At 49.6% G+C, this 27,324-nt stretch overlaps 1 protein-coding gene across 2 annotated transcripts in view; it reads right to left on the bottom strand.

Moving 5' to 3' along the window:
* The window catches only part of DOP1A (DOP1 leucine zipper like protein A), a 1,079,867-nt gene that overhangs the window by 38,957 nt on the left and 1,013,586 nt on the right, over nucleotides 1–27,324 (bottom strand). For both annotated transcript variants that reach the window (XM_086926553.1, XM_086926552.1), the window contains one exon: nucleotides 7,009–7,173. In XM_086926553.1, coding sequence (XP_086782679.1) covers nucleotides 7,009–7,173 — 165 coding nt within the window. The remainder of the gene's footprint in view (nucleotides 1–7,008; nucleotides 7,174–27,324) is intronic.

Raw genomic sequence — 27,324 nt, 5'->3', positions numbered from 1 at the left:
TGAACGTCGCTGGCGCCACAAGTACGACCCTTCACTCAAGAAAGAGTTTACCTCTTTATTGAGTAAATATAAATCTTCGATACTTGAGGCAAAGACTCACTATTTCTCTACAAAAATCTTGGAGTCGGCCTCCAAAACAAAAGACATTTTCTCAATCGTCAACGAGCTCTCCCTCCCTGACCGTATTACTCTTCCACTGGCACCTACTCAGGCTTTGTGTGATGAGCTCAATGCCTTCTTCCAAGAAAAAATTTCCATTATTAAAACTAACATTTCTCCACCTTCCCCCTCTAAATCGTTCCCCCTCCCTCCTGCTAACCCTCAGGAATTCTCCTCTTTTCCTCCTATCTCTATCTCTGATTTTCACAACCTTCTTCATAAGGTCTGCTCCGGTTCTCCTAGGGACTGTTGTCCCCCTCATATCCTGAAGGAAATTTTCATGGCCTGTCCCGGTCCTGCCTTGGCCCTTCTCAACTCCTCTTTATCATCTGGAGTTGTCCCAGAGGCCTTTAAGCAGGCCGTGGTATTACCTATTTTAAAGAAATCCGGCGCAGATCCACTAGTGCTAAGTAATTACAGGCCCATCTCCCTCCTCCCTTTTTTGGGCAAGATATTAGAGACCTATGTCACCAGGTGCCTGAGTTCGTTCGTGGAGACTTCTCTGTTCCTGGATCCCCAGCAGGCTGGTTTTCGCCCTCTCCACTCCACCGAGATGGTGATTGCGGCTGTCATGGACACCCTCAGAGCGGGTGCTGATGACAACCTCTCCCAAGCCCTGATTTTGCTGGATCTTTGGGCGGCATTTGACACGGTCGATCATGCTATCCTGATCGACCGTGTCGGAAACGCCGGCATCCAGGGCATCGCGCTGGACTGGGTGCGGTCTTTCTTGCAAGGCCGCTCGCAGGCAGTCCACTTGTCTACTTTCACTGCTCCCTTTTCCTCTCTCACCTGTGGTGTCCCTCAAGGTTCTGCTCTTTCTCCCCTTCTTTTTAATTTATATATGCAACCACTTATGGTCTCCCTTCGTCACTCCCCTGCAACTATTTATAATTATGCTGATGACCTTCAGTTGGTCTTTCCCTTGGACACTCTACCCTCTTCCCGTTATAATTTTCAAACCACAATGTTGTTGATCTCAGACTGGATGGCTCACAGCCAGCTCAAGTTGAATCCGTCAAAAACTGAACTTGTCCTGGTGGGTGGCCCTACTAATCCTTGGAACGACACTTATTGGCCTCCTTCCCTTGGTATCCCTCCCAGCCCGGTCAGCACTGTGAAAAGCCTTGGAGTGGTTATCTCTGAGGATCTATCCATGAAACCCCAGATCTCGGCTGTGACATCATCCTGTTGTTTTCAACTGCGCAGGATCCGTAAGATCTGTCGTTTTCTCACCAGAGAGGCACTCATTTTAGTTTTACTGGCTCTGGTCATCTCCAGGATTGACTTTGCTAATCTCCTGTACGTGGGGATTCCTGCTTATCAGCTCCACAAACTTCAGTTAATCCAGAATCAGGCGGCCCGCTTGGTGTATCACCAACCTAAACACCAGCATGTTTCTCCCCTTCTGAGGAGCCTTCACTGGCTCCCAGTGGCCCAACGGTGCTCCTTCAAACTCGGATGCACCGTCTTCAAATCTCTTCACGATCGCGCCCCTGAATTTGTGTCTTCTAAACTGAAGAGATATCTTCCTACCCGTAATCTAAGATCATCTGCTGATAATCTTCTCTGCATTCCATCTTTCCGTCGGAAGAAGCATGGCGGCTTGCGCTTTTCTTCTCTCGGCCCCATCTTTTGGAATTCCCTTCCCTCTTCTTTTTGTCACTGCCCTACCTATGAGTCATTTAGGAGAACCTTAAAAACTTTTCTTTTCAAAGCTGGAATAGTGTGATCTCCTGGCCCTGGTTTGCTATGTCTGTTATGAGCGCCAAGAAACCGTCCCGGTGTACGTGCGCGGTAGAAATTATTTAACATATTTAACATTTAACATAACATAACAGGAAAAGGAACCAGCAATGGTCAGACAAGGATTGACTTAGATTTGACTCAACTAGCAGCTTCTCAATGGTTATGCGAAATGCAACTGTATGTGGAATCACTCTTATCAAGAACACTTCTAATCACAGAATTCTTTGGAACCATTAGGATGAGATAGTCTCCTTGCTCATTAAGTAATTTGCTGACTGGGGCCTGCTCACACAGTCTTCTTGCTCATAAAGTGATCTGCTAAAGACACATAAGCTCTCTGTAGGAAGGAATGCAAGAGCAGGGAAGGTCTATGTCATGCTGGAGACCAGGACTTCACAGATGATTGGGTCCTCCTGGAAGATTTGGATACATTGATAACCCAAGATTGCATAGGGTCCTTGGGGTCAGGACAAAGCAGGGAAGGGTTCTGCCACCTCCGATGATGCTACCTGGATGAGGCAGCCATCTGGGGATGGGTAGCAGAGGACCTTCTGCTGCTACAGAAAGTCTACCATCAGGGCCATGGTCTTGGTAAATACCAGAAGGTCAGCACTTCAGACAAAATGGAGGAGTCCTGTAGAGGAAACGTAAGTTTCCCACACAAAGTAACTTACTGTGGGTTCAATGAACACTTTTAATCATTGTTTCAGACAGCTGCCATGCTCTGATCTAAAGTTAGCATCTTGAACCTCTGCATGGGAAAGTACTAGCTTAGAACGTAGAGTTTTATAATAGGGCTAAGCTACCCTCCTTTTTTCGTTATAAGAAAATAGGTGGAGTAGACTCCCATCCCTTTTATGAGGAAGACCTGGTGCTACTGCTCCTACAAGGATGAGCATATATAATCCCTACCAGTAATGGTGGACTGACTGTTTGCTGGCTGGTAACGGGTTCGGCGTTCGTGTCCCTGCAAAATCCTGCTGCGTGACGGACTGCGGGCTGCAGCTGTGGTGTCTTTCTAGTCGAGCTCCATGCTCCCCCGGCGGGTTTAGCTCTCCCCAGTGAAGGCGAGGAGGAAAGGAGAAGCTGCGGCGGCCGTTTTTGACAGGAGCTGCTCTCCCCTGAAGGTGAAAACGAGGAGGTAAATAAAGGCGGCAGTTCAAATTGCAGCTCGATAGGGAAGTTGGTGAAAGACTGCAGTAAAAGCGGCGGCGGCAGCTCGTGTTGAACCACATTTGTATCGACACTGTCTCTGTCAGGATTTAGCAGCGGCTTCAGGAGAGAAGCGGAACATTTGCTGGACAAATGTTTTGGTTCACTTTTGAGGCTGGAGGCTGGAGGCTCTTGATTGTAAGCATATTTCGCTGCAGGTTGCAGATTGGCAGTGGGCACATTATGCTGCAGCAGCGGCGGCCTTTTGATCCACAAAGACAAAGCCAGAGCTCGAGGATGCAGGAGAGAGAGTGGGAGGCAAGCTGGCCACGAGAGCAGGTACGGGGGTCTGACTACAAGGGACTATATGGGAGCCTACTTCTAAGTCTCTGAGAGTGAATACCGCTATCAGGCACACAGACTCCAGGACCCCTGAGAGAGGCAGAGCGGCGGGCGATCAGCGCAAGGGACTCGTTGTCCCGTGAGGCATCAGCGCTGCACAGCCCCGCCCCCTCCTACCGAGCAGTTGAAACTGACCTCGCGTCTCCCGCTGCGCAGGAGACACAGCGTATTGGGATTCTAACTTACAGCTACCAGGCACACAGACTCCAGGACCCCTGAGAGAGGCAGAGCGGCAGGCGAACAGCGAGATGGACTCGTTGTCCCGTGAGGCACCAGCGCTGCACAGCCCTGCCCCCTTCTATCGGATATCTCCAGCTGGCCCCCTCCGCCACGCGGGCGGCGCCGGGCTAAGCCCGGGCAAAGGGCGGGTCGTCTGTGGCCGAAAGAGGATGGGACGGGGCACTCCTCCGTGACTCCCGGACCCGGATATCCTATAGAAGGTCAGTGTTGCAGTGATCACTAAGTTTTGTCGCTACAGGGGAATGGCCGCTAATGGAGCCGGGAGGGGCCGGAAGCCTACCACCGGAGGCGTTGTTGGAACGATAGACAAATTCCTAATTAGGGCATCGTCAGTCCTACAAAAGGGAAATTGAATTCACTGAAAAACAATTATCCATGGATCAAATATTCGACAAAAAACCCTCTCTGGGTACGATAGCTACAGCCCCATCCCCTCTGCCAGTTTCAGATGCAACACTAATACAGCTATCACTGGCAGTGCAACCAGGAACTAGAATTACACCGGGTACATCGGAGAGTGGGATCAATACTCTGGAGGAGGTAGTACTGATGTTGCATAGCCCACCAGTGAATATGGCCCCTTTTGAGCCCATATTAGAAACAACTCCCCAAAACTCTCGTTGCACTAGATCGGGTCAGTCCGCGAGGTCGGTGGCGGACATGAACTCAGGGTTAATAAGTAAAGCCCCGGATCAAGCAGCTAAAAGAAAGCGTGGGGGAACTGTTTTAACCAACAAGAACACTAAAAGGTAAAATTGCTCTACAAAGGATGTTGAACTGCCTGTGGTTGACTTAGTTGGACAACTTTCTGGAACAGACAAGTCATTGTCATTAGTCGAAGAAGCTACGTTGCTAATAGAGAAAGGTGGGGATTTTTGGGACAAGATGGAACATATATTTATATAATCATGCCTTCCGATCCACAAGAGACTGGACTCTATTGAAAAAAGACTTTCCTGTCTTGAATCACTATGTATACCTAAAGCAGGAGGGATGGGTAGGGGGAACTCGGAGATGTCCCGCAATGGCCCAAGTACATCTGGGCCAAGCCAAAAGGGTTCTCAAAATTTAAGTCCGGGAGAAATATCCAGGGAGAGGGTACCAGTTGTACACTCTGACACAGTAGTTACACACCTAACTCCCCAGCCAATGACAATGCAAACAATTTCCCCAATTAACACAGGGAATATGGGGGAAGGTGCATGACTGTTGGCAGCAGGAATGCACAAGAACCTAAGCAGGCAACGAACTTGGGCCTGGGGCCTAGAGTACTGGGCCCCAGGAGGCCCCAGTTGACCCACCTAGATTTGCCCCCGGAGTCAGTCCCATACGTGGTGGTCCTTGCGGGGGTCCCTTCCCTGAGCCCGGACAAGGTTGAGGACTACAGAGACCTTAAAAATAAATGTATTTACTGGTTGAATCGCCATAGCCCTCTCCCGGAGGGGGGAGCCAGTGAAATCCTATTCGCTAGACGAATAGACTGGGTAGGGGCCAGGGAGAAGAATATAGATGGGGACTGCATTGTGATTAATTTTAGGGACAGTTGGACAGTTAGGCACAGACCCAAAAACATATGTCTTTTACTTTTTTGAATATGGGTAGGCCAGGTAGGGTTGTTGAAGCCTCTGCTAATAGAATCCACCCAGGCAAGATAGGTGAAAAAATGAGAAAAAGGTCTGGAGTGGGATGTGTTTCCTACAATGGTGGGAAGCACATGGTGTTCTTTAAATACCCCTCACACACCAAAAGGGCCCTTGATGTCATACTTCATCATAGGGGCCTTTGCGTCCATCTACGGAACGCGGTGTTCTACTAACCAGCGAGTACGCAGGAGCACTGATGAAATCACTATATGTGGTGTACGAGAGTAGTGAGTGGTAGGGTCAGAAGTGAATGGTAAGTGAGTGCTAAAAATACCTGGCATATGAGGGCTACAAAGCATTTTAATATACCTTTGTACTGCTATTGTAAAAATAGTGTGGCGGTGGTTTCGTGTATTTAATGTACATAACCTCCTGTGTGCGTCGACATGTTTAACGATGGATTAAACCCAGATCTGTGACTGGGGGTGAATGTTTTGCCATTGTGCAACATTCCATCCGTCATCTTGTGTGTTTTGCTGTTCGCCCTATGTGGGAAGGGTATGCCCAGACATGAGTCCCGTGCTCACTACGCCACTGGAGTCAAGCTATCCTGGCTGATGACAGCTGATAGCCAGAAACCGGTTCTAGGATGCTTGATTCCGGTCCAGGGAAGACATGGTTCGGCAGTTCGGGCTGGACTGTTCCCATGAGGCACAGGGTCAAGGCTGATTTCCATATGGCCATGTCTGAACTGGGTTGGCGTGGTGAGCAAAATAACGATGGATTAAACCCAGATCTGTGACTGGGGGTGACTGTTTTGCCACTGTGCAACATTCCGTCCATCATTTTGTGTGTTTTGCTGTTCGCCCTATGTGGGAAAGGTATGCCCAGACGTGGGTCCCGTGCTCACTACGCCACTAGAGTCAAGCTATCCTGGCTGATGACGGCTGATAGCCAGAAACCGGTCCTAGGATGCTTGATTCAGGTCCAGGGAAGACATGACTTGGCAGTTCGGGCTGGACTGTTCCCATGAGGCACAGGTTCAAGACTGATTTCCATATGGCCATGTCTGAACTGGGTTGGCGTGGTGAGCAAAATAACGATGGATTAAACCCAGATCTGTGACTGGGGGTGACTGTTTTGCCATTGTGCAACATTCCGTCCAGCATCTTGTGGGTTTTTATGGTTGTGGAACTCCTCAGGAAGACACATTCAACCTGCCTGGTGAGACGAGAGTGTAGCACTGAAATATCTTGATGTGTCTTGGCCAGATTCAAAGCGAAACAGCGTGGCCAGAAAAAAGCTGGAGAGCAGGGAGCCGAAGGGCACCGAAGGAATGTGCCACCACCTTACCGGCAATATATGTTGTGCAAATGAAGCATGACACAATCCCACGCTCGTCGCCAATAAAGATGTAGTGACGACAGGAGCCAGCATAAGAGGTATGACGCTGTATTACTTCTTACTTACACAACTGCCCTCAGAATTCCGCTGCAAGACTTTTCCCCAACTGTCAAATTCCCCAATGTTCTAATACCATGCCTGGATTCAGGTGCACAACACAAGGGAAGGTAATGGGGAAAGAAAAAGTACAACAAAGGAACAATAATCAGGTACTGATGAAGGAACATGAGGGGCATATAATGCAAACATATTACATTAATAAAGTTACAGACACAACAATTAACAAGGATTTCAAAGGCATTGACTTATTTCTACTTACATTTGAAACTGAGGAAGATTCTCTGATGGTAATGCCAAAGCCAAATCCAAGAATTTACATGCAGACAAGTAAAGGTTTAACCACCTTTGGCTGTTATATGAGGTGGAGAAGCCATTGCCTCCTGTGTACGTGGTTTCCAAGCCAGCAACAGAGGGACCTGAAGTTCTTAATAACAGAAAGTAGAGCTACAATTAAGCATACACCGTTGCACTAATTTTGAAAAACATAATTTTTACGTTTTATACATCATTTACTTTCTTTTTTGTATATATACTTTCATGAAGTTATTTGTGTACACAAGAAGGCCTAGCTTAAGTATAGCTTGAGTTTATATCAATGCGAACGCTTCTTACTCGACTCAGACACCATGAATTATTAATTAAAAGAAAACACACTAATGGGGAGCATGAAGGAACACTTGAATTGACATGCCCAAATGCACAAGTTACTACTTGTGTAACGATATATCTGTAAGAGACATTAGTTAGTGATAGATTCCTTACCTTAGATAATCCCCAGGCGTCAGACTGGATCCGGAAAGTTTTGCGTAGCAGTACCCTTGCGCGTCGGTAGGCGTCGTCTGCGGCTCCGCGTCCGTCGTCGGCGTCGTGGGCGCCGTAATGACGTCGTTGGAGTACTTAGACGCCGCCTCCGCGTGCTGACGTCAGTTCTTAGCCACAGCTTTTCCGCGCCAGAAGCGCAGAGCCATGACAAAAACCGACACTGGTGCCAAGAAACTAGGGCCCTGAAAGGGGATGACCTTAACCCTAGATATCGGTTCGCAGAACGGGGAGGATGGGTGGGTCGGTAAGGAATCTATCACTAACTAATGTCTCTTACAGATATATCGTTACACAAGTAGTAACTTGTGCATCTGAAAGAGACACGTTAGTGATAGATTCCTTACCTTAGAATAGATACCCCAGCAATACCATCCCCGTGGTGGTGGGTCTGCGAACCAATATTTACACCAGAAAGTCCCGGAGAACGGAGCGGCGAAAGTAGCCGTCCCTCCGGACTTGACTGTCCAGGCAGTAGTGCCTAGCAAACGTGTGCAACGAGGCCCACGTAGCTGCCTGGCAAATGTCCTGCAAGGGCACACCTCGGCCCAAGGCAGTTGTAGTGGCCGTGGCTCGAGTGGAATGCACATGATAATCCATCGAGAGATGGTCCTCTTGTGCACCGCTTTCCCTTTCTTAGCGCCCGCGTACCCAACAAAGAGTTGATCATCCACCCGGAACTGGCGTGTGCGATCCAGATAGAACGAGAGCGCACGTTTTGGGTCCAGACGGTGGAGCATCTCCTCCTCTCTCGAGGGGTGCGGAGGCGGAAAGAAGGTGGGCAATGTGATGGACTGCCCAATGTGGAAGGCCGTGACCACCTTTGGCAAGAAGGAGGGCCTAGTCCTCAAAACAACCTTGTCCGGATGGACGGACAGGAAAGGAGGCTTACAAGAGAGGGCCTGGAGCTCACTCACTCTCCTGGCAGAGGTGATGGCTACCAGGAAGGCAGTCTTCAAAGAAAGAAGGCGAAGTGGACAGTTATGAAGTGGCTCAAAGGGAGCGCACATCAGAAAGGTTAGAACCAGGTTCAAGTCCCACTGAGGCATCACGAAAGGAACAGGAGGAAAGGTATGAGTGATGCCTTTCAGAAATCTGTTAACAATAGGGAACTTGAACAAAGAAGGCTGGTCAGGCAGCCTCAGAAAGGCTGAAAGAGCCGAAAGATAGCCCTTGATAGTGCCCAGAGCAAAGCCCTGCTGGGCAAGAGAAAGAAGGAAGAGAAGAACCTCAGAGAGGGGGGCATTGAGGGGATCCACAGCCTTTGCTGTGCACCATGCCACAAATCTGTTCCACCTGCAGGCGTATACCGTTTTTGTGGAGGGACGCCTGGCTGCCAGAATGATGTTGCAAACTTCAGGAGGCAAGTCAAATGGCCTCAACTGTCGCCGCTCAATCTCCAAGCATGGAGGTGGAGACTGGACAGGTTCGGGTGGAGGACCGTCCCCTGCTGCTGCGACAGAAGGTCCTCCTGAAGAGGCAGACGAATCGGGGGATCGACTGACATGCTGAGTAGCTCGGGATACCAGTACCTTCGAGCCCAGTCCAGAGCCACAAGGATGACTTGTGCCCGGTCGCGCTTGATCTTCTTCAGCACTCTGGGCAGAAGAGGTATAGGCGGAAAGGCGTACAACAGACCGCAGCTCCACTCGCGATGAAAAGCGTCTCCGAGCGAGTGCCGCCTTGGAAATTTCAACGCGCAGAACTGATGACATTGCGCGTTCTCTTCGGTGGCGAATAGATCTAACCAAGGCTCTCCCCATCGCAGAAAGAGGCCTTGCGCCACGTCCGAGTTCAGACGCCATTCGTGATCCATCGAGCACCAACGGCTGAGTTCGTCCGCCCTGGCGTTCAGAGAACCGGCCAGGTGTTGAACCATCAGAGTCACGCCCTGATGTTCCAGCCATTGCCAGAGACGCAGAGCCTCCTGGCAAAGGGTCCACGACCCCACCCCGCCCTGTTTGTTGCAGTACCACATGGCGGTGGTGTTGTCGGTGAACACCTGCACTGCACTCCCTCGGACAGACGGGAGGAATGCTTTCAGTGCCAGACGAATCGCCCGTAGCTCCAACAGGTTGATATGGAGCCGGGACTCCGCCGGAGACCAGAGTCCTCTGATCTCCGCCTCTCCCAAGTGGCCTCCCCAGCCCTGGAGGAATGCGTTCGTCACAACTACGTGCTCCGGTTGGGGAAGGGAGAGGGATCTGCCGTTGACCCAATCGCGGTCCGTGAGCCACCACTGCAGCTGTCTCGCAGTGCCCTCCGAGATCAGGACATGGTCGGACAGGTTGCCCCGGTGCTGGGCCCACTGAAACTTCAGGTCCCACTGCAGAGCCCGCATCCGCCACCGTGCGTGATGCACCAGAAGGATGCAGGAGGCCATCAGCCCCAGAAGCCGCAGCGTCAACCTGACCGAAACCCGGGATAACGGGCAAAAGACCGGAATCAGAGCCTGTATATCCCGGACCCGCTGCTCGGGCAGGTAAACCCGAAACTGCGCCGAGTCGAGAACCGCTCCGATGAAAAGGAGCTTCTGAGAGGGGCACAGGTGTGACTTCGGCACATTGATGAAAAATCCCAGCTGGTGCAGGAGATCCGCCGTAGTCTGGAGGTGGCTGACGACTGCCTGGGGCGAGCCCGCCTTCAACAACCAGTCGTCTAGGTAGGGGAAGACTGAGACCCCTAACCTGCGCAGATGAGCTGCGACCACCGCCGCCATCACTTTCGTGAACACCCGTGGGGTGCTGGTAAGGCCGAAGGGGAGCACGGTAAACTGAAAGTGCTCGAGGCCTACCGTGAACCGCAGGTAACGTCGGTGGGCAGGCAGGACGGGGATGTGGAAATACGCGTCCTGCAAGTCCAACGCTACCATCCAGTCTCCCGGGTCTAGGGCAGCCAAGACCTGAGCCAGTGTCAGCATTTTGAACTTCTCCTTCCGGAGGAAGCCGTTGACGTTCCTCAGATCCAAGATAGGGCGGAGGCCCCCTTTGCCCTTCTTGGGTACCAGGAAGTAGTGGGAGTAGCAACCACGTCCTACTTCTGGCCCAGGAACGCGCTCGATGGCCCCCTTGGCCAAGAGGGCCGAAACTTCCTCCTGCAGGAGCCGCAAGTGATCCCCCGATACGCGGTGGTGTTGCAGTGACATGGCTTGAGGGGTCGTCTCGAAGGGGAGGGAGTAGCCCCTCCGGACGATCTGCAGCACCCACCTGTCCGAAGTGACAGTGCGCCAGTGAGAGTGGTGATGGCGAAACCTGCCTCCCACTGGCGTCACATGGGCCGAAAAGCACGGACTAGGAGGGTTTAGAGGCGGATGCTGCGGGGGCAGGTGTGGACTGGCTCCGCTTGTTTCCCCGACCGCCTCCACGGCGGGTTTCACGGCCGCCGCCGCGCTGGACGACAGTTTGCGGCGAGTGGCTGGCGGCACGTGTGGGGACGCCCCTTCCTTGGCCACGAAAGGAGCGAAAGGCACCCATTTGCTGGCGCGGGGCCGAGAGGCACAAGGACTTGGCCGTAGCCCTGGAGTCCTTAAAGCGCTCAAGCGCTTGGTCTGCCTTGTCGCCAAAGAGGCGACGGCCATCGAACGGCATGTCCATGAGTGTATTCTGGACATCAGCCGAGAAGTTGGCGGATCTCAGCCAGGAGTAGCATCGTATCGCCACCGTCGTAGCCATCGCTCTGCCCAGCGAGTCAGTAGTATCCAGTCCGCACCTGATTGAATACTTCGCTGCGTCCCGGCCCTCCACTAGGGCTTGCCCGAGTTTGGCCCGTACCTCCAACGGACACTCTGGCAGCAATTCCGCCACCGTTTCCCATATAGAATGGGTGTAACGGCCCAAGAGGCATGCAGTGTTGGAAGACCGCAGTCCCAAGCTAAGGGACGAGAACACCTTTTTGCCAAAGGCCTCGTACCTCTTGGATTCCCGATCGGGGGGAGCCGTCGGGAAGACGGTCTGGGAGTTAGAGGCCTGGATAACCAGACTCTCGGGGTGGGGTGGGTGGACAGGAAACATGGGTCGCCCGGGGCCGGGCTGTGGCGTCTGGCCACGTTCCTATCTACAGGCGAACCTGTAGCGGGCCTGGACCAAGTGCCCAAAAGAACGTCCGTCAAGGCCTCATTAAACGGCTGCAGAGGCTCCATGGAGCATGACTGCGGCTTAAGGACCTCAGTGAGGAGGTTAGTCCTCACGGCCGCGACGGGGAGCTCAAGGCCCAATGCCTTAGCAGCCCTCATCAACACCACACCATATGTTGCGCCCTCCTCCGAAGCCACGGTAGGAGGAGAGACGAATCCAGTGTCTGGAGAGGTGTCCAGTCCACTGGCTTCCCCAAGGTCTCCTGTCCAGTCCATGTTAGACTGACATTCCCTCGTCAGAGGGTCCTCAGACCCCTCCCAATCCTCCTCTTCCCCCATCTCCTGAGACTCAGGGTCATAAGTGAATGAGGACGGTTCATAGGGATGGAAATCCCCGAACGGCGTCGAGATCGGCGCCGACAGGCGTCGTCCCGACGTCGGAACCGATTGAGAGGAGGCATCGGGGACGGCGTCGGCGGAGGGGACACCACACGGACCGACCCCGGGGGGGTCGTAAGGTCCACCGGGGAGGATCCAGCGCCCGACGAGGGCCGAACGGTGCCCTGCGGCGTCATGCCCGAAGGCACCAACGACGCCGGGACCGCTGTACCCTGCGGCGCCGAGCCCGAGGGCAGCGCCGGCGTCGGGATCGTGGGGCCCTGCGGCGCCGGCGCCTTCGGCGCCGGCGGCGTCGAGGCCGAAGCACCCAACGGCGTCGGGGTCGCAGCCCCAACCCACTAGGGCCCCCAGATGGGTTCACTGGGCCCGAAGGCGCCGCGGAACCCGTCGGAGGAGATAGGGACCTCATGGCTATGAGGAAGCACTCTATCTCCTCCGGCGTCGCGTTCAGCCCAGGGACCGGGGGTATGGAGCCGAAAGCGGCGCCCGCGACTCATGAGGAGCCGCGTGGGCGGTGTCACCCGAACGCCCGGCCGCGTCGCGCGAGCGTCGGGGGTAGTCAGAAGAGCGATGATGTCTCTTCGACTTCTTATGCTTCTTACCTGAAGACTTGGACCCGGAGGAGTGGCGCCGACTCCCGGAGCTGTGACGGCTCCGCCCCCGCGACCTGTCCCTCGACCTCCCGTGGGACCGGGACCTCACACGGCGCGGGGCCGACTGGCGGATCTCGAGTCGCCTGCGGGACCGCTCCCGCCTGGCCTTCCTCGAGAGGGCCAGACAGTCGGAGCAGGCCTCGTCATCATGGTCGACGCCCAAACACATCAGGCACAAGCGGTGGGGATCCGTGACCGACATGGTACGGTCGCACTCGTCGCAATGCTTGAAGCCGGGCAACCCTAACGGCACCGTCGGAGTCGTAAAGACTTCGAAATAGATCAAAAAGTTTAGTCAAAAAATGACTAGGGAACTGCTCTTTTCAGATCTGCGCTGGCTGGCGCGGAAAAAAGAAGAACTGACGTCAGCACGCGGAGGCGGCGTCTAAGTACTCCGACGACGTCATCACGGCGCCCACGACGCCGACGACGGACGCGGAGCCGCAGACGACGCCTACCGACGCGCAAGGGTACTGCTACGCAAAACTTTCCGGATCCAGTCTGACGCCTGGGGATATTCTAAGGTAAGGAATCTATCACTAACGTGTCTCTTTCAGATACATAATGCGGTGCAAGCATCTAAACTGTGTCAATTTATCAAGATCTTATTCTGAATAACAAAATATTTGCAGGAAAATTACAAAGACACATATCAAAAAGTGTTACATCACACAAGGGGCAAGTTCAATGATCAAATGCACAGCAACGAAACTTCAGGTACTCAGTTAACAAAAAAGGCATTGTTACCAAAAGTTAGTACAGATTGTCACAATGCTTTAGTTTTTTGAACAATTAATCATTGTACTTTCTTCAGAGGAATAATTGGGAAAAATGTATATTCTTATGGGGATCTGCTTCAAAACTAAAAAACTCCATATTGAGGCCCTCATTCGGAGGCCTATGTAATTCCCAATTTGTTACCGGAGTCGTAAATGACAAGGAATGCATGAATAATGTGATCTTTTGGATTTTGTTCACACATATGTTAAAAATTGGACCATTAATGTATCAAGGATTTGTCTAGACTCCTGCTGTTATATGTTTTCACCAGGCACCACATTATAAGGATTACATTCAGGCTCCATGTTAGTTTTCCATTCTAACTTAGATTCTTTTGGAGATGATGATTTGAACATGCTTTTCACTAACCGGAAAAAAATGTCATGCCGCATTTATTATAGTTAGACATTGTTGTTCTGTGGTCTGCAATGTTCATGGACACATATTAGAAAGTGATGTCCTTGCTTTCTTTTGTGCTCGTAGGAGAAGACTCTTTTACCCAAACTAAATAAAGATATTTTTTTGCGTCTCTTGCAGAACGAGATAAGGTGGGTGTTTTTTATTATTTAAAATGTACTCGGTATGAATTCAGGTGAGAGGCACTTCACACCGGAGATGTTATGGATTATGTGGTTGTGCTTCTCTAATGGAGTTAAGAGGTCTTTGACCACCACATCATCTGGGTGACCACCCCAACTAAGAGACGATGCATCAGTTACCACTATGACCTCCAGCGCGAGTAATGAGAGCATGCCATGTGTAAGACTGATGTCGGTCTTCCACAACTGGGGCCCCTGACCTACCTCGTTGGTGATACTGATGTTGTCTGAGAGGCTTTCTCAATGTGCTTCCTACTGCAGGCACAGGTTCCACTAAAGAGTTTCGATGTTCCTCAAAGTGTAGGGTACTAGCATAATGCAAGACACTAACCAGCTCTCAAGACTGAAACAGAAGCTTGCACCTGTCAAATCAGGATCATAGCCGGAATGCCACAGATTAGCTGTGGCGGGCTTCCAGGTGAACATGTCCAAGACGGCCCCAATAAAGGGCAGTTACTATAAAAGCGGAAGAACCTTGGATTTATTGATGGAAGACCACCAGGGTGGATGACAATATTTTCATTTTCTCAAGGCAGAGTGATACTAGCTGAGACAATATCATCTTCATTAGCCAGGTTTCAAGGTACAGGAATGCATTTATCCTTGACCTGCAAAAATGTGCCGCAACCACTGACAAGACCTTTGTAAACACCTGATGGGCTGATGTAAGACCGAAAGGCAGGACGGTAAACTGAAAGTGATCTTACCCCACCACAAATCGGAGATATTTCCTGGGGGGCTGCCTGACCGGCAGATCCAGGGATTCCATCAAAGCCTCATTATCTGAGGGATGAGTTCAAAACTTAGAAGTTTAAGATCCGTTACAAACACTTCTGATTCTTGGGGACGATGAAGTGACAAAATTAACATCCTGTTCTTAGCGCTGCCTCGGGTACAAGCTCGAAAGCCCCTATGGTGAGGAACATCAATTATTACATGGAAAGAATACTGGCATCTTCCACTGAAATCTTGTTTAGAATATGGAGAATGTGAGTGGCGGTGTCTAGAAAGGTAAGGGAATAATCAGTCTGGACAATCCAGAGGATCCATAGGTCTGAAGTGGCTGCGAGACTGACTATGAGATGTGTAATCTTTTCTCTAGTTCGCTACTGGCCCAGGGTGTCCAATCAAGAGTAAACTAAAGGATTTTGAAACGGTTTTCTGGTGTGATGTTGGTTACTGCCCTTGACTCTTGCCACTGACTTGAACACCTGGCAAGTCTTTTTATATTGCTGGATCGCCTGTGATGCTACTACTGTAGGAAGACCACGTCCATGATGTAACTCCAGAACTTCCTGTAGTGCTGGTTGAATTGGTGGCGAGGAGATCACAATCCCAAGAAGGTGGCTGCAACTTTGTTTTAGAAATGCCCCATAGCCACCCATAACTCTTCTCCAAAAGGTCTGAGACCATCCAAAACCAGGTCCAACAATGAAGCCTTGGCAGATCCATCAATGAAGCCTAGACATCTACAGAAAATCTGGGGAAGCTCATCCACGCAAGTTGCCTGAAAATGACAAGAGTATGTGGTGTTCAGGACAGAACACACAAATTTGTTTAGCTCAGTCGTGTCCATCTTATATTATTTATGCGCAAAGTTATTACTAAGGTCTCCAAGTAGCACAGTAAAAATCTCACGGGTCATTCCACAGAGGGTGTGACTGTTCCAACAGAACAGGAGATAGCATTCAAAGAACACCAGGTCAAACTGCTCAAAGAAAAACCTTTTCTGCCTATTGCATCAGTAAGTTATCTTGAATTCTTTGTCCGCAGAAGCCAAAGGAAAGAAGTTAGGATTCACCTTGCAAGTGGAGGCCTGTACCACAAGGCTCTCAGAAGAGGGATGCTGTGTCAAAACATAGGGTTATCAAGAGCACGTATTTGGTGGCTAGCAATAGGACAATTCACCACCAGTTTAGAACATGGTTTGACCAGGCAGAGATAATCAGGAGTATCAGAGGTTTGTTAAATAGCAAGGGGGCTCTGATGTAGAAGAATTTAGTTGATAAATATCAGTAAGAAGAAATGCCTTAGGTTCCTCAGCTACATACCCATTGGAGACCTGAACGTCCATCTGGACAACCCCAGCGACCCCAACTACACCACCCTCTGTGACAATCTCGCCAACATCGGACTGAAGCAACTCATCACAGCACCAACCCACAAGGCTGGACACACCCTCAACCCCATCTTCACAGGAGGAAACAGCGTACACTTCAGCCACACCACCCAACCCCCATGGACCGACCTCCACTGCGTACATTTCCTCATCGACAAACACAAGCCACACAGACTCGCTCCGTGCCCCGTAAAGGAACTGGAACAGAGTCACCGAAGACCAGCTCAGCTCCACCCTCAACCGCAGCACCCCCTCCTTCGCAACCAAAGCCAACCTCGCAGCCAGGGAACTCCACACATGGATCTCCAACTGCGCAGACAAGCTTGCCCCGCAACAAAACGCCGACAGACAATGTCCCCAAATACCTGCATGGTTCACCACCGAACTCCAAGAAGCCAGGCACAGCTGCAGACACCTGGAAAAGAACTGGAGAAACAGAAAGACACCCGGAAACTACACCACCTACAAGGACGGCATGACGAAATAGCACCAACACATCAGAACCATCAAAAGTCCTCGCCAACTCCAGTAACTCGAAGGAGTTCTTCAGCGTCACCCAAGAATTCGCCAACCCATGCGGCCATGCCTTGGATATCACTCTCTCCCAGGACCTCTGCGACAAGCTTGGATCCTACTTCCACCTGAAGATTACATACCTCTACGACAACTTTGTTACATTGTAATCAATTTTTAAATTTATGCCGTCTTGTTGCTTTTATGATTTTAAATGTAATCCAATAAAGCTTGTTTTGACTTGACTTGACTACGACAACTTCAACGACCACACGCCTGACTCCGCAGCAATCCCGCCCTGTGTGGTGACACAGGGCGGGATTGCTGCGGAGACCAGCCAGCCCACCTTCTCCTCCTGGACTCAGATCCCGACAGAAGAGACCGCCTCAACCATGAAAGGCATCCCCTTAGGGCCTCTACTGACCCCTGCTCACCCACAACTACCACAGAGCTGCCAACACCATCGCACCAGAACTACGACACACCATCAACACCACCTTCAAGACCGGCGTGTTCCCTGATGACTGGAAGCACGCAGAGGTCAGGCCCCTGCTCAAGAAGCCCTCAGCAGAACCTAAGGACCTCAAAAACTACTGGCTCTTCCCCTTCGTGGCAAAAGTCCCTGAGAAGACCATTAACACAGAGCTGACGAAGTTCATCGAAGACAACGTCATTCTCTACCCCTCTCAATCCGGATTCCCACGACGCCGGCATACAAGGAACTCCCCTCGACTGGATCTGATCCTCACTGGCAGAAGCCAAAGGTCAGACTGCCTCCCTTCCTCTCCGAACCCACAGAAGTCAACTGCGGAGTCACTCAAGGATCGTCGCTCAGCCCTACCCTCTTCAACATCTACATGACCCCCATTGTCCAACAGCACAGCACCAACATAGTATCCTACGCTGACAACACCCAACTCATCCTCTCCCTCACCAAGGACCCCACCACCAGGCTCAACTTCCAGGATGGAATGCAGGACGTCGCAGCCTGGATGAGCAACAGTTGCCTAAAACTCAACCCAGAGAAAACAGAAGTCCTCGTAACCACCCCTTCAGCATGGAACACCACCTGGTGGCCCACCGCCCTCTGCAAACCCCCACCCACCCCCATGGATCACGCGAGAAACCTCAGCATCGTACTCGATTCTTCCCTCTCCATTAACCGTCAGGTCAACGCCGTCGCCTCCAGCTTCTTCAACACCCTCCGCATCCGCATCGTACTCGATTCTTCCCTCTCCATTAACCGTCAGGTCAACGCCGTCGCCTCCAGCTTCTTCAACACCCTCCCCATCCTCCGTAAGACTTTCAAATGGATCCCACCAAGTCAAGGAAGACAGTCATCCACACACTCATCACCAGCAGGCTGCACTACGGAAACGCCCTCTATGCCGTCATCAACAAGTCCCTACTCCGCAGGCTCCAGACAATACAGAACACAACCGCCAGACTCGTTCTCGATATCCCCCGACACGAACACATCAGCCAAAAACTACGAAAACTCCACTGGCTCACCGTTGAGAAGAGAGTCACTTTCAAGGAACTCATCTATGCCTACAAAACATCGGCCTCCAATACCTAAATGACAGAATCACCCTCCACGTACATAAAGGAGACCTCTGACCGCCAACCTCTTCCTCCCTGTGACCCCATGCATCTAAAGAGCCAGAGCTGGGGAAGAGCCTTCTCCTACGTCATGGCCAAGACCTGGAATGAACTCCCGATCGACCTAGGACACGCCCTCTCCCTGGATACCTTCAGGAAGGCCCTTAAGACCTGTCTCTTTGGATGAGCGGAACTGCTGACCAACCTCCCTCCCCCCCAGCACCTTTAACCCTCTCGGGTGAGTAGCGCGGTTACAATTCCCTGAATGATTGATTGATGAACTTGGAGAGGCAGTTCTAGCACATCGGCCAACCTCCTAAACACAAAAACGAAAGATGTGCTTTCTTCGGTTAGAATACCAAAGGCCAAGCTAACATGGGTTCCTGATAGGTGGCTAGGCAATACAATGAGGGAGTAGGAAGTTATCAGCCGCCTACTCATCACTGTAATCATGTTGGTAATGAAGACTGTTAGACCTGTCTGGCCTTTTGCGTAGCCCCTCCTATTAATTATTTATTTTGTCCCCTTTTTGCCCCTCATACCCTTTTTATCTTTTTATGTCCACTTAACCTTTTGCGGTGTTGTCCTAGGGGTTGGGTGTTCTCTGCCCTCATGGTCTTTTATCTCTGGGCTTAGGTGCCCTTCCTGACTAAAAACTATCCAGGCTCACAAAATGGTGGTAAACAACTGCCATAACTGCCACTGCTTAGACTTGACCCATAGGATAGAATAGGATCATTCCAGAACCTTCTGGTCCCTTCTGGACCTTTGAGGGTCAGCCTATATAAGGCGGAATGCTGGGCAGCCATTTTGTTGGTACCCAGTGTTTTCATGGGGTGGGACTGGTGTGGAGAGAGGCAATTCTGAGGTGGAGGATAGTGCTTACAGGGAGTAGGATTGACTTGCGGGCCAGCCGTTCTCCTGTACTGACCCATCCCCACCTAGTGCTGACCGACCCCTGCCGTAAAAGATCCCATCTGGAAACTCCTGAACAACCCCTTAGTAATCCTAAGGTAATGGGCCCAGGTGTTTGTGTCTGAGGTGTCGCCATTGAGGGGACGAGAAACCCCCAATTCTGCAGGACCATACCTGGAAGTGGCGGAGCTCTAATCAACCCCATCTCTATGTCAGAAGCTGACTGGTCACTCGTTGAGGTCTCCCTGTGCAGGGATCCAGTGACCTCGTGAGCGCCCTGCCTGGCGCTGAGTTCCCCTGTGGGTAACAGAGGAAGGTGGAGCGACGTCCAAGGAAGCTGAACAGAGGAGGCAGGATCGTCGGCGAGTGTGAGCAGCGAGGAGGAAGCCGCCCGGAGAAGAGCGCCAGGAGAAGTGTCTCCTCAACGTGCAGAGCGCAGGCCCAGTAGCTGTGGGTGAGCGTCAGGAGCAGTGTCTTCCCAACGTGCAGTGCGCAGGCCCAGCCGCCGTGTGAGAGGGCATCGGAAGGGGCGCCTCGTCGACGTGGAGTAGTGCGCAGGTTCGTTGGTGCTGAATTGAGAGGAGTGCATCGGACGGCGCCGAGTGGCCTTTGACCCTGTGGGAGCGCTGCGGTGAGAAGTGCGGGGCGGTCCCGGCATCGGTGGCTGCTCCGTGGGCCCACACCCGGTCAGAGAGCCGTTCGTCGAGGAGTGCTGTGGTGAGTGCCTAGCGGAGCCTGGCTCCATTCTAAGCTTACAGCGCTGACCCCCAGAAAGTGTAAAGTGCTGAGTAGTCTGGAAAGGAACCGGTGGGGAGTAGACGATTGACAGTATTCTGAACTGGAAAGTGTAGGAGAAGTAGGGGACAAGAATTTTGCCAAAAACCCTATCAAAAAAAAAGGCACATCTGCCAGACACTAACTGGCCATTTGATTGAAACGTACAGGGGGAGCTTCGGGCAGAATTGAGCAGGCATCCTGAAGGGGGAAATGTACAGATGAAAGCAGAACCTTCTCATGCCGAGTTCCTCTAGGAGAAGTGAATATATGGTTCAATCTGGATGATAGAGAGAATGATATCTGTTATTTTCTAAAAGATTCAAGGTCTGTGTCATTTGCCTAAGGAAAAGGTGGTAGAGAACCTTTTCGTCAAGGTGAAGGTCCTTTGGGAAATTCCAGTAGCATATTACCTGCCAGTAAGCCTGTCTAGCTCTATCTTCTTTAGGCTGGGTAAAAGTATATGCGGAACTTTTATGTAAGTGTTGGAAAGAAAATATAGAATGACCTTGCAATGTGAATTCAAACCTTAAATGTGGAAAGAAGTATAAGGAGAAACAATGGTGTAAAAAGATAAAGTGAAATGAAACTATTTTTATAAATCAATCCATATTTTTCCAAAACATTGGTGTAGTGTTGTTTTTGTGTGGAAGTGCATTAAGTTACTACAGGGTGGTGCGCAACCTTTACACTTGTGCTTCGAGGATCTGACTGTCTTACTCTAGGCCAGGCTACCCTAGGTGACTTGGTAAATCTAGGTCCAACAAAGACCTTTTATTGTTTCAGACTTGAACCCAAAAACAGCCTCTATAGTCCTGAGGTATTGCTGCCAAAGTAGAAGAACTAGATGAGTCTTCCTGCATTTCTGGTTGGGCCTTTATGATTGTATAGTGTGACATTAATTGAACTATGTCTGAAGAATAATCAAAATCTATGTCTGTAGCTGAAGCCAGAGCTGGAATCAGCCCTGCCAATGGATGAACTACCGGCAAGCAGAGAATGGATGCACAGCTTGGCATCAGAAGTGGAGTGTGCCAAGTCTGCTCTGTGAACAGCCTGCTCAAATCAATGTATCTGGACCTTCCATTGGGTATGTGCAGCTAGAAGGCGCACCAGAGGGAACCAGAATCATTTGAAAATCTCCAGCATGGCCTCTTAAAGGCCTAAACGTACTGCAGAATCAACAAGGTCCAGAAGAGTTTGAGGCACTATCGGTTGTAACGAGGAAGACAAAGGCAGTGTTGGGTTTCTGAAAATCAGCTGTAAGGCCTTTCTTGAGATCAGCAGCATTTGTTCATCAAAGAGCCTTGCTTATTTTTCCAACGCTACCTTTTTTACTTTCCTCTCAACTTTGTCATTGGCTTACCTGAGTAGGGTGATCCGGACCAGGCTTATAACCGGGATCGAGATCAGAAGCAACCTCGCTTTTTATGCCCATTGATGTAAAATCTGGCTTCCTACTCCCTGATGGCTTAGGGGTATACAAAGGAGGCTTTTTCACATGTCTTACAGTCATGTTTGGTGCTAATGCACCAAAGATAGACCTCATGTCAATCCATAACCGATATCTTCTTCTGGCACACAACACTTTAGCTGGTTTGGGTGGTAGTCCAACTTAATACAAACAACATGGGCAAGGGTGCTGTATATTATGTATAAACTTGCACATGTAAAACATGCTCTGATTTTAACTCCTTTAAAACTTGATTCTGTTTTGATAATGTTATCATAGTTTGAACATTGTAAACAAGAATATATACCATCAGGATTGTACTTATTTCGCTCATCTTTGGATATGTCCGTCTTTCTGCTTTTATCAACTTCAATCAATTAATCAAAAAGGAGTTATATAGCGTGGCTACTCACCTGTGAGAGTCTCAAAGTGCTGCGGGGGAGGGGCTACTGATCCATCTGGGTGTGGAGGTTCAGTCAAAGAGCCAGGTCTTGAGGTCCTTCCTGAATTGGGTCAACGATGCGGATTGCCTGAGGTGAAGGGGCATGGTGTTCCGGGTCTTGGTGGCGAGGTAGAAGAAGAATCTTCCTCCGGTTCTGGTCTTATGGATCCGTGGCAAGGAGGCCAGGGAGAGTTGGGCGGAGCGGAGTTGTCTGGCGGGTGTGTGGAATGCGAGGCAGTGGTTCAGATATTCTGGTCCCGCATCGTGGAGAACTTTGTAGCCATGTGTGAGGAGCTTGAAGGTGATTCTCTTGCTGACTGGGAGTCAGTGGAGTTGTCGGAGGTGTTGTGTTATGTAACTGCGGCGGGGGATGTCTAGGACCAGTCTGGATGGGCTGCAGCATTTTGGACATCTCCGGAGCTGTTTCTGGGTGACGGCGGCTTAGAGTGCTTTGCCATAGTCAATTCTGCTGGCTATGAGAGCACGGGTGACCGTTTTTCTGGAATCTGTGGGGATCCATCTGAATGTGCGTGCGTGGTCCTTAGGGGTCAGGGGAGGGGGGGATCCTATTGCGGCGGGCCATCCGGAATCATCCCAGGCTGAGGGGGCGGATATCAGGTTGAGTACTTTGGTCTTGCCAAAGTTGAAATTGAGGCAGCTGTCTCTCATCCAGGTTGCAACAGCCTTCATTCCGCTGTGAAAGGCAGCTGTGGGTTCGTTGGTGAGGTAGAGTATCAGCTGGGTGTCGTCGGCGTAGGAGTCTGTGGCTTCTAACGATGGCTGCAAGGAGTGATACTCCAAACCTGCTTGCAATGAGTCCATTTCAGAGAAACAAAGGGTGGTGGTCGCTCACAGAGTTGGTGCCGTTTCATGTGTAGATAACACACTACATGACAACCCCTGACAATGAACCACTGTAAGAAAATGCTTCTTTTTGCATGATCACCCCCATTTTTTTATTTTACTGATGCTGCTGTTTTTTTTTTAATTTGCATGCTGGGGCTCTGCTAACCAGGCCCCAGTGCATGTGCTCTGACCCCATAAAACATGTAAAATATAGCTATACTTCTAATTGTCATATTTTAATTACCTATTAGTCCCTAGACTATGGTACAAAGTGTGCCTAGGGTCTGTAAGTTAAATGCCACTAGCGGGCTGCAGCGCTCACTATGCCACCCACTGCAATGACAGTGCAACCCGACTGCAGGCCTAACACTTTTGACCAAACCTAGAGTAGCACAGGCGATAAACCCATACGCTTTATAACAAAGTTTACTTAGTGAGCACACACATTTAGACAGATTTTGCAGAAGAGATGGGATTTTTTTTGCATGATCCAATTTTGAAAGATAGGGTGGGCGTTTGCCCATCTCTAACCTTTAAAAGAAATACATCTCTAATAGATCTACTGGTGCATAGGTCCCAAACCAAAGATTTGGTGAAAACCTGGGAAAGGGTTTATACGATGTGGACAGTGCAAAGCATTCCAATACAGCACTAATACTCAGGAGGCTGTACTTGCACAGACATGAAAGAAGTGGCTCATAGTGAAACTTATAATATGCAAAACAAAACATATTACATGGTATATGTCACTGTCTGCCCTTGTGGCAAGTGGTATATTGGTTCAACTATTTTTCCTGCTAAAAAGCACATATTAGAGCGCATGCGGGCAGTAACCAATAATGATCAGAGCTATAGTACGGCTAAAGAGGTTCATTCTGAAAGCCGGATGCACTGCACCGTCAGGGATGAATTAGGAAGAAGAATTATTAGTGCATTTGTAGAAATTATGATTACTGGAGATACAAGTTGGCTTTCTGACCCATTCTTGGTAATAGTGGTGATCTGGAGATTTTTTATCTGAGTTATACGCAAGGTATATTAATTTGAAAAATAGGGACTTTCTGTTTTTCATACTGCTTTTTACAGATTGACTCCGATATGATCTAAGAATTGGACTTCTTGATGGAATGAACGTAATTAGCTTTGTGAAGTTCCAAAACGTGATGGTTCTAGTGAATTTTAAAGCTACTTGAGCTGTGAAACCTATTTGAATGATGCACACCAAGTGCCTATGAATGATGAATATGTAAAACTAATTTGTTTTTTGACTGCTGCTGTAACAAGTATAGAACGAGAAATTGCCATGGGTATTGTGGGCACCAAGTGCCTCCAAGAAGAAACAGGTGTTGGAACAGCGGCTGCGTGTACCCTGTGTATTTTAGTGCGCTCCCATCCAATTTTTTATGTTTAATTGAGGTGTTCAGTGAACATTGACAAAGTCCGTATATATTTGTTTTGATCGGATAGTGTCTATAAATAAATTGGCTACAGTCCTTAATTGATGCAATTAGATGACACAGTCACAACGAGTGCAATCATGTCAGTGTTTCCAAAACTGATTTTGAAATGTGATGTTCATTAGTATGCACTTATTCATATCTTCCATGAGTGATTGGTTACTTGCAGCCGTAATTTTTTTTAATATGTTGACACAGTCGCAACGAGTGCAACCATGTAACTTTTTACCAAATAGATTTTGATATTTGTCAGTATGTAGTAGGAGGGAATATGGTCATCCAGGAACGCTCAAAGTACATGGCATAAGCAGCAACACAACCGAAAAATAAACAACATCTTATTTAAGAGATTCCATGGACTTTTTAACCAACATTCGGGAAATTCCATGGAAAGACAACTATCTCTTGACAAAGGTAGATGTATTCTCGCTCTACAAATCCATCTGACATGAGGATGGCTTAACAGCATATAAATGCTTTCTCAGAGCACGATCAGTAACCTACATGGAGCATTCAAACATGCTCATGAAAACACCCAGTTTCTGTTTGACCCATAATGTATTTATCTTTGATGGAACCCATTACCTACAAAAGCAGGGCACGCTGATGGGGACATCCTTTGCTCCAACCTAAAAATCTACTTATGGGGTATTGGGAAACAGAAACAGTGTGGACGGATGGGGACCAGGACACACTAGACCATGTAAGGATATTGACAAGGCTCAATGATGATCTCTTCCTGATCAGGGAGAAGGACATCAAGGACCTGGAACAATTCATCTTGTATTGGAATCAAAATGCCTACAAGTTGGGTTTTACCCACACCATCAGCTCACAACAGATAACTTTCTTGGATCTTGAGGCATTCATCAAAGACGTGAAATTAATTACCAAAGTCTATCGGAAAGCCACATCCCGCAATAGCATTCTACATGCCAACAGCAGGGATCCAAAAGTGTAGCGTTCGTTTTGGAGAAATGTTAATGGCCAAATGGAACTGTTCAGATGATGCAGATTTTGAGGAACAGATACAGGAAATGCAAATGAGAGTCTTATCAAGAGCCTATCTATTTAAAGTCCTCAAAAATGCAGCAGAAAGAGCACAGGCTGGCAAAAGAACAGAGCTGCTAATAGCCCGCAGAAAGAAACCAAAAGAAGAAAACAGCATTCGCCTGATCATGGATTATCATTGCAGGCATTGAGAATTAAAGCAAATACTAAACAGGAATTGGAAAAATCTGCAACTTGATAAGAATTTGAGGGAGATACTCACTGACTACCCAAGCAAAACATACAGGAAAGTAGAATCATTGGGCTATCTATTATTGCATAGCCATCTATCCCCAGTAAAACCTCAAACTTCTCGTTGACTCAACCAATATTGCATATGGAAGTATGCCAAATGTTAAGCATGCGAACATGGTATTAACCACCCCTACGTTTCAATTAAGCCTGCACCTTATACCATTTAGTCATATTATTGAGACCTCGACATTCCAGGATAGAACCTTTTTGTATGCGTGAGATCCCCTGACATTATGATGTGCAACACCTATTTTTCTCACTACAGAGGCAATATCCACAGCAGTATACACCCCAGCCACTAATTTCTAAGTACATATAGCCATTGTACCCCATACTGGCCCGTCAACAAATCTAAACCCAACACCCCCCCCCCCCCCCCCCCCCCGGACAGTAAGGCAACATTCCTCCATCTAAACCAATTACTAGAAAGAATATCAAACAGCCATGGCAGTGTCGCACAAGGAGAACAGCAGGGCGGGGGGAGGAACAGGTTCACAGGTAACAGCACCCCCAGACTCGCAACTCACCATAGAAAGTAGTCAATGTCCATGAGCATGGGAGTACTCCTTGCCACCCTCCCGCTGAATAGAGGCCCCAACAGGGCAGAGTACAACAAACCCCCCACCCGGGGATGCCATGCAGGGTTATTCAAAGCAGCTATTGTCAACCAGTGCCATATAATATCATTAGCCGAACTCGGAGTGATGTGGGGAAGGTCTTGGTCCGGTCCCGAATCAGTCACATAGTCTGTCAGCAGCCCAATAGACCTGTCATGCTTTACGTCTCTATCCACTTCCAGATGTTTTCAACTCCCAGAATCAGCAATGGTTGCCGCCGCGGCCACTGGTCATCATTGTCTGTCTTGTTGTCAGGCCTTGGTAGGAATACGTCTCACAGCTGACCTCCGTGTGCCCGACCGCCATGGCTGCTGGCAGGCCTTGGAGGACCCAGTGCTATGCGGTGGCAAATCAATCCAGTCCCACACATCTTTCGGATCAGGGACAAATTATGCTCCCACGTCAAGATGGAACCTCACTGGGAAAGCATGGTATACTGGGCATTCATCTCCCTGAGTCACTTCTCAACCTCCATAAATGATGCCTGGTGATTCTGCACAGTCATAGTAAAGTCTGGGAAGAGTAGCATGCTATTGTTTTCAGTGTTTAGTTTCCCCTTTGTCCGTGCCTGCTGTAGAATGTGATCTCTATCATGGTAATGTAACAGCCTGGTCACAGCCGGCCTGGGTGGTGCCCCTGATGACAACAGTCGAGCTGGGAGCTTGTGCGCCAGCTCAAGGGCAAAGAAGTGGAACAGTCCTTCCGGGGCAATCTTATCCCATACCAGCTTTTCAGAACAGCAACCATGTCTGTACCCTTAATCCGTTCTGGCAGGCCCTCCAGGAATAGGTTATTCCTGCGGGCCTTCCCCTCAGCTTCCTCAGCTCTGTTTTTTCAACATCCGGAGCCTTTCCCCAGTGTCTAGTAATTGGCCCTTTAATGTCCCAGTGGAAGGCCCCACTTTTTCAATAGCTTTTTCATTGGTGCAGTTACACCCTGTATGTACACTATCCTATTGCAGTCTTTTTACTATACTGGATATACAACACATAACCAGCACTGCATTGTATGCCTCAATCGTTCCTACATTATGCCCCCAGATTGCAACTATGCATAGCAATTATGTATACACTGCAGAGAAATAGATCTCCAATTAATTCCTAACCTTGGTATAAAAAGCATAATCACCAGTGAATTATACCACAAATGATCTCCTTTGCTTGAGTGAAATACTTTCCTAATGTATTTCTATATTTACCATAAGTAGCAG

Source organism: Lissotriton vulgaris, chromosome 6, assembly GCF_964263255.1.
Source record: "Lissotriton vulgaris chromosome 6, aLisVul1.2, whole genome shotgun sequence".
Classification (NCBI taxonomy): domain Eukaryota; kingdom Metazoa; phylum Chordata; class Amphibia; order Caudata; family Salamandridae; genus Lissotriton; species Lissotriton vulgaris.
The sequence above is the reverse complement of the archived record's forward strand: the minus strand, read 5'-3'. Positions and strand labels throughout refer to the sequence as shown.